This window comes from Hordeum vulgare, chromosome 5H, assembly GCF_904849725.1.
Source record: "Hordeum vulgare subsp. vulgare chromosome 5H, MorexV3_pseudomolecules_assembly, whole genome shotgun sequence".
NCBI lineage: Eukaryota > Viridiplantae > Streptophyta > Magnoliopsida > Poales > Poaceae > Hordeum > Hordeum vulgare.
In genome coordinates, this window is record NC_058522.1 from 473,213,193 (window position 1) to 473,221,095 (window position 7,903).

The following is a 7,903-nucleotide window of genomic DNA, read 5'->3' on the forward strand; positions in this document are numbered from 1 at the left end:
CTTGGCGCAAATACAAAATGCTATGTGGGTGAAATGATGATACCATGCAAACTTTCAACCAATTGAGAGTTCATTTGTAGTGCTTTTCAATTTCTGGGTCATTTAGCTCCAATAGATCAGTAAAAGCATGAAAAAAGTCACAAATAGTTGAAAATTGATGATGTGGCTTTGAATGGTGCATTTTGAACACACAAAAAATCTGTAGTTCAAATAAGTTCAAAAAACTGCAATCCCTTTGTAATAGATGAGTTTTGTTATGAAACCATGATACTTTGAAAGAGATTGTCTGATTTGTACACGAAGTTCAAAAAACTGCAATCCTTTTGTAATAGATGAGTTGATGTGCGGCAAAAACTGGATGCACTTCGTGTACAAATCGGAAAATCTCTTTTGAAGTATGAGGGTTTCATACAAAAACTCATTTGTTACAAAGGGATTTCATTTTTTAGAAATTATTTGAACTCGAGACTTTTTGTGTGTTCAAAATGCACCATTCAAAGCCACATCATCAATTTTCAACTATTTCTGACTTCATTTTGTATTTTTCACGCATTTATTGATTTTTAAGCTAATTGACCCAGAAATCGAAAAAGCACTACAAATTAACTCTGAATAGGTTAAAAGTTGGCATGGTATCATCATTTCACCCACATAGCATGTGCTAAAAAGTTGAAAGGGTTACGGCAAAAACTAGACTTACTTCGTGTACAAATCGGATAATATCTTTCGAAGTATCATGGTTTCTTACGAAAACTCATCTGTTACAAAAGGGATTTCATTTTTTTTGAAATTATTTGTACTCCAGACTATTTGCGTGTTCAAAATGCACCATTCAAGGCCACATCATCAATTTTCAACTATTTCTGACTTCATTTGGTTTTTTTCATGCATTTACAGGATTTGTTTTGAGCTAAATGACCCTTAAATTGAAAAGCACTACAAATGAACTCTGAATATGTTGAAAGTTGGCATGGTATCATCATTTCACCCACATAGCATGTGCTAGAAAGTTGAGAGGGTTGCGGCAAAAACTGGACGCACTTCGTGTACAAATCGGACAATCTCTTTCGAAGTATCATGGTTTGTTACCGAAAACTCATATGTTACAAAAGGGATTTCATTTTTTGAACTTATTTGAACTCCACATTATTTGTGTTCAAAATGCACCATTCAAGGCCACATCATCAATTTTCAACTATTTCTTACTTCATTTGGTATTTTTCATGCATTTACTGATTTTTTTGAGCTAAATGACCCTTAAATTGAAAAGAACTACAAATGAACTCTGAAAAAGTTGAAAGTTGGCATCGTATCATCATTTCACCCACATAGCATGTGCTAAAAAGTCCAGAGGGTTGCGGCAAAAACTAGATGCACTTCGTGTACAAATCGGACAATCTCTTTCAAACTATCGCAGTTTCATACGAAAACTCATCTGTTCGAAAGGGATTTCATTTTTTTGGAATTATTTGAACTCCATACTTTTTGTGTGTTCAAAATGCACCATTCAAAGGCACATCATCAATTTTCAACTATTCCTGACTTCATTTGGTATTTTTCATGCATTTATTGATTTGTTTGAGCTAAATGACCCAGAAATTGAAAAGCACTACAAATGAACTCTGAATAGGTCGAAAGTTGTCATGGTATCATCATTTCACCCACATAGCACGTGCTAAAATGTTGAGAGGGTTGCAGCAAAAACTGGATGCACTTCGTGTACAAATCGGACAATCTCTTTCAAAGTATCATGGTTTCATACAAAAACTCATTTATTACAAAGGGATTGCAGTTTTTTGAACTTATTTAAACTACAGATTTTTTGTGTGTTCAAAATGCACCATTCAAAGCCACATCATCAATTTTCAACTATTTGTGACTTTTTTCATGCTTTTACTGATCTATTGGAGCTAAATGACCCAGAAATTGAAAAGCACTACAAATGAACTCTCAATTGGTTGAAAGTTTGCATGGTATCATCATTTCACCCACATAGCATTTTGTATTTGCGCCAAGTAAGACCTTTCGGATGGTCTACGGTGTTTGCAATTTAATTTTGCTGAAAAAACAGAAACTTTCGACCTCAGTCCAGGAATTTTTTAAATTCACTAGAACGTGGTTTTGATATCAATTTTTTACACAAGATTCATATACAATTTACCCAGATTGTCATAATTTTTGGAGTTACATAAGTATTCAAATTATACATATTACTTCCGACTATTATGTTTTTGACAGATTATGTTTTCTTTGTGTTGCTTGCTTATATCGATGTATCTATGGGTTGTATCGGGGGTATGAACCATTGATAAGTTTGAATACAGCAAATATTACACCAATATGAATAAAGAATTAGTTCACAATAATACCTAAAGTGGTGATGAATAAAAAAGGGGCTAAACCATTCAAATTTGGAAACTATATAATGGCACAAACAGAAACTAATATATAAATTGGTCCAAGCAGTACATAATAATACATGCAAGCAGTACATAATAATAGCTAGCATACATATATATACAAGTGTTCACCGTTGTGAACACTACTCGTCTGAATCTGAATCTGAATATGAATGTCCCCAAGCTGATGGTGCGAGGTGACATTGGCCATAGTTCACGATTCTAATCTTGCGGTACAACTCGTATGCAATGTATGCATCTTTTGCTGCATACCGAATGTTGATAGGGTCAAGTGGGGGTCTTCCCCCACTTTTTGTGCAGAGACTTCGAGAATGAATTCTTCATATCATGGTACTCCTCGTCGATCAAGGCGACTGCCATATCAGTCATCGAAGTCCTCTCATATTGAAGCTGGAATAGGCCTTGGATATCAATGTCGCACTCAGCTGGTATCTCAATACCAAAGTTGCGCCTCATATTCGTCCTATCATTCGTTATGTCAACGCTAGCGAAACGTATGCCGCTGCGAAGGAAGTCCATGAGTTCTAGACAATGCTTGCCACTACTGCAACATCAACAAATTAAAATGGAACAAACGTTACATACTTCTGCAACAAGGAAAAATGTTTCACTACAACTAAAGAGAAATTTATCATAACGAGTCAAATGGAACATATTGCTATTCTATGCAATTTTCATATCCTATGAATTGATCTTTATAGGATTCCAATATTGTAACATATTGCTATCCGATGCAATTTTCATATCCTATGAATTGATCAAGAAACCCTCAATTAACTATCCAATGGAACATATAAAGAAACTGCATATTGCTATCCAATGGAACCTAGAGAGATCAGTATATGCAATTTTCATAACCTTTGGATCAAAGAAAGCCTCAAAACTTACCAATGAAAAATTGTTTCACTACAACTAAAGAGAAATTAATATTTATAGGATTCCAATATTTTAACATATTGCTATCCTATGAATTGATCAAGAAACCCTCAATTAACTATATATCCAACGGAACATATATAGAAACTGCATATTGCTATCCAATGGAACCTAGGGAGATCAATATATGCAATTTTCATAACCTTGGATCAAAGAAAGCCTCAAAACTTACCAATGGAAAATTGTTTCACTACAACTAATTAAAGAGAAATTGATATTTATAGTATTCCAATGTTGTAACATATTGCTATCCTATGCAATTTTCATATCCTATGAATTTATTAAGAAACCCTCAATTAACTATCCAATGGAACGTATATATAAACTCCATATTTCTATCAAATGGAACCTAGAGAAGATCAATGCATGCAATTTTCATAATATTGGATCAAAGAAAGCCTCAAAACTCTCCTCGCCCATTGGAAGATCAAGACATGCTGTTTGAAACACAGCTGGATGACGGCAACACCTTGTTGGTCGGCCGTGTACTCGAGATCAAGCCCCAAGAACGCCTCATGCTCCGGCACGGCGTCAACCCACGCCTGGAACCGTCCAAGAAAATTTAGTACCGTCGTGCTCTCGTTCGTGTACCCGACCTGAGTTGGGTCGTGCCATGTGCGTGCACCATTCCGGTTCCATATGTCCTGGTGGAAGAAGAATGGAAGAAGAGAGAGGAAGAAGAGAGGAAGAAGAGAGGAAGAAGAAGAATAGAGGAGAGCCCTAAAGGAGAAGAACAAAGAATGGTGATAGACTCTACTTCGGTTGCAGCTTTCATCGCTGGAAACGACGCGGGAGGGCGAACCATTTGGACCTTTAGTCCCGGGTTGGACGACAAACCGGCACTGAAAGGGTGATTCGAAGGGATGCCACCCCGGTTTGATCCACCAACTGGGACTAAAGGAGGATACGAACGGTTGTACGAATGCCCGCCACCACACCTTAGTCCCGGTTTGATCCACCAACCGGGACTAAAGGGCATACGAACGGTTGCCGGCCTATTAGTCCCGGTTCTTGACTGGAACCAAGACAAAAGGGGTGAGACGAACCGAGACCAATGGCCCACGATGACCGGTCGGTGCCCTGGCCTCACGAACTGGGACCAATGTCACCATAGGTCCCGGTTCGTATGTGAACTGGGACTAATAGGATTTCAGGACCTGGACCAAAGCCCTCTTTTCTACTAGTGCATTGTCGTGAATAACATCATAACTATGGGCTTTTTATGAATTGGTCAATAATAATTTGCGTAACCACCGTACGCTATGTGTTTGAGAGGGAAGCCTCTAGTGAAAACTATGGCCCCCGGGTCTAATTAATCATATAGCTAAAAACCTAAACACCTTGCTGCAATTTTATTGTTTTGTTTTTTACTTTTACTTTTATACATCTATTATTACCAGAACTAATCGTTGCAAGTAACGATTTCAAGGGGGTTGACAACCCTATTGCCCGCATTGGGTGCAAGTGTTTGCTTTTGTGTGTGTAGGTACTGAAGAAGGGAATTTATGTGGTGCTCCTATTGGTTCGATAACCTTGGTTTTCACTGAGGGAAATACTTATCAGGTACTATATTGCTTCACCCTTCCTCTTTGGGGAAAAACCCAACGCAACTCACAAGTAGGACATCGAAAGCCATGATTTAATAAAGTCTAGATTTGTTTTCATAGTCGACATAATTACCAAAATTAAGTTTGACAAATAAAATAAATAAGGGACATTAGTTCCCATGAAGAACATACTTTCTATTTATTGAACCCCAAGAAGTAATATGAATTATGTTGTCAGCCAATACAACCACTTGGTCCACCATAGTGGAATGAATAACCCTCCTTAAATTCAAGAAGGAAATCATCTACATTATAGAATCTGGCCTATCAACTAAACGGACCATCTGAGTGTTAAAGGGGTCGAAAGCTTGGCCCTTGGAGTTGTAGAACTTAACACGCCTAAAGTAGGCTGATTTCTTATCGTCGTCATTCGGAAAGTTGCCGCTACCCATAGGAGGACCACGTGCATTCTTCAAGTAATTCACAAATCCAGTCGCTGCTTGTATACGCGTGGTTCCAAGGCAAAGCTCCTCCGGAAAATGCCCCAAGAATGATGGTTTTTCTAAATCATGACGATATATCACCCAATCTCCAGAATGTGGATCCTGTAGTCAATGAGGGATTACGACATCCATCAACAATAGATTTCATGCATGAGAAGAGCATAAAATAATTGTAATTTGCAAGAATTTATGATTGCTCATACTTTAATACTCCTTTCTTGAAAATAAAATACCATAGCATGTTAATTCATAACCATTTATGCAAACTCAAGCACAATTTATTTTCACATTCATATAATCCATGTTTATCAAATGTAATTATCACATTTATAAGCTTGTATAGTATGTTTGTCTCTAGACTAGGAGAAAGGGTGCACCTTGTTGACACTAAGCCTAATGTAGTGGTCTTGTTTTCCATAAATGGATGGAGGAGCAATGGCTTGCCCAGGCACCAATTCAGCTCCACTTGCAGGCACAAAACCCGTGCACTGCGAGTTGTAACACCCCCTTGATTTCAAGTCTTTCTGGGCAATAAAAAAGGAAACATGTATTATTTTGAATGTACATAAAATACCGACCAACTATAGTATGGCCGGCGTATTATATAACTTGTTAAAATGGCATTGATTGCACTTACAGTCCAATATGTAAAGAATCGAATATCTTTGTTATGGTACAAAGAGGGAGATACCTACAAGCAAAACCACATTTTGATATTACAGTTTCATGGAAAAGAATTTCAGTTTAACAAAATGGGTGATATGTTTGTACGTGAAATCCGTCTTGAATTAAGTTGTACTTTTCTCCATCTTGACAATAAATTTGTAAGGATGCTCCAGATTCTTGAGAGTTTTCTTGATTTGGTGAAGCCCATATACTCATTTCAGCTCGGAGGCCATAAAACTTTCCTGGATCTGTGTGCCACATTGCATACTAGTGATAAAAATTATAGATCAACTTAGTGAGTGACCAAAAAAACTATAGACCACAATATAATAAATAACTGAGGATTGTCTTCTTGGTCGTACAGGTTTTATGGATTCTCCTACTTGATGTTTAAAATGGGTATTTCCTTTATTCTCCTTTGGAGCTAGTATAGATTATTTGAAGGCCTCATGAGTTTCTCATACTAGATATATCTTCCTCCACATGCAGATATGCCATTCCTATGTAACCAGACTTCCTTTACTTCAACAACATTTAATTTAGCATTGTGTTGGTATGTTAAGATAACTCTTTGGTAGAGCAAGTCTTAGGTGCATTTCCAAATATGTTGATATCAGTATTTGGTAGAATGTTTGTCTATTTATTGGGCTTTCTACGTATTAACTAGGAAAATATAATATTTTCAATAAAGTACAGAGCTTGTTCCTCTTTCCATGACTTGTTTTGCATGGAGAGTTGCTAGGGACTACTAAAAATGGCACCACCTTGTTACTTTGACCACTTGTATAATTTAGCTTGGCCATTTATGATTTTGGTGAGTCAGTAACAAATGTCAAATTTCACGACTATTTCTTTTTGATTTAACTACGGGATGCTCAGCTTAAAAATAAGTCAAATTTTCCTTTCAATATATCACATGCCATTATGGCATTCGTTTGTGGTCAATTCTCATCAATTAAAAATCAAGCATGCCTCAATTCTAACACGTCAAAAATCAGAGGTGGGTAGATAGGCGCAAGGAGAGAGAAAGAAAGAGAGACAGAGAGAGAGAGAGAGAGAGAGAGAGGGAGAAAGAGATAGAGATGGACAAATTACATGAGAAACAATGTTGGTGCCTTCATCCGTGATATTGACTCTCCAAGGAGACTGGAAAGTTTCAGGTCTTAAGGTGTTCTGCAAATGGAAACTCCAGTTCATGGCTAGTTACAAATATAATTGTTATATAAAGTCGCTGGTTAATTGCTCAAGTAACAAAAGATTAGGAACACAAGTAACAAAAAGTACTTACATATTACATAAAACCAATAGTAGTTATGAAGCTTAAGTCAAGTAGAATACTAGAATGGCACAAACAGATAAATCGAGTGAGAAAGAGTTGCATGTGTGAAGAAAAAGGTATTTTTTTACCTTTTCATGATTGCCATCTATATCTATCGATTCAACCAAGGTGAGGTAGAAAGGTATGAATGAAAAGCATAGTAATACCGACACAACAACAAATCCCATTGTTACAAGGAATTGCTTTCCTTTCAATGAAACATATAACTATGTGATCCCTTACTTGTATGTTATATAGATAACACAACTTACATAGAATTGAGCCACAATCTATTTTTGGAAGACTTATATTTCTCTTACTTATGATTGACTCAACATTTATTGAATAGTCATCTGATGCACCCTTCTTTCTTGAGTAGATATTGGCTTAATCAATTCTCATTAACTAAGGACTTGCTTTACATCCAATTAATGATTGTTTAATGACCTACATTTTCTCTTTTTTCAATAAGGTACAAACACAAAGGCTCATACATACGCATACACATTCATC

The 7,903-nt window shown here is 36.6% G+C and overlaps 1 protein-coding gene across 2 annotated transcripts; it reads right to left on the minus strand.

Annotated features, from left to right (window-relative positions):
* Positions 1 to 5,083: 5,083 nt before the first annotated feature.
* On the minus strand, positions 5,084 to 7,592 carry LOC123397901. Of its 2 annotated transcripts, XM_045092422.1 has the most exons (6): positions 7,480 to 7,592; positions 7,168 to 7,245; positions 6,178 to 6,339; positions 6,044 to 6,097; positions 5,784 to 5,930; positions 5,084 to 5,508 (listed from the first exon to the last, which is right to left on the minus strand). In XM_045092422.1, exons 1-6 carry the CDS (start codon positions 7,576 to 7,578, stop codon positions 5,209 to 5,211), a joined length of 840 nt encoding a protein of 279 aa, XP_044948357.1. In that variant the 5' UTR covers positions 7,579 to 7,592; the 3' UTR covers positions 5,084 to 5,208. The 2 variants fall into 2 exon arrangements, with proteins under 2 accessions (XP_044948357.1, XP_044948358.1); XM_045092423.1 differs by lacking the exon at positions 6,178 to 6,339.
* Between the last annotated feature and the right edge of the window lie 311 nt (positions 7,593 to 7,903).

Bases quoted from the DNA above. Each gene is read 5' to 3' on its own strand.
- LOC123397901 (XM_045092422.1), bottom strand. From the start codon at position 7,578: ATGGGATTTGTTGTTGTGTCGGTATTACTATGCTTTTCATTCATACCT. The intron at 6,340-7,167 runs GTAATTTGTCCA...TTTTATCACTAG, and splicing joins GCACCAACATTGTTTCTCAT to TATGCAATGTGGCACACAGA. The intron at 6,098-6,177 runs GTACAAACATAT...TTTTGCTTGTAG, and splicing joins TAATTCAAGACGGATTTCAC to GTATCTCCCTCTTTGTACCA.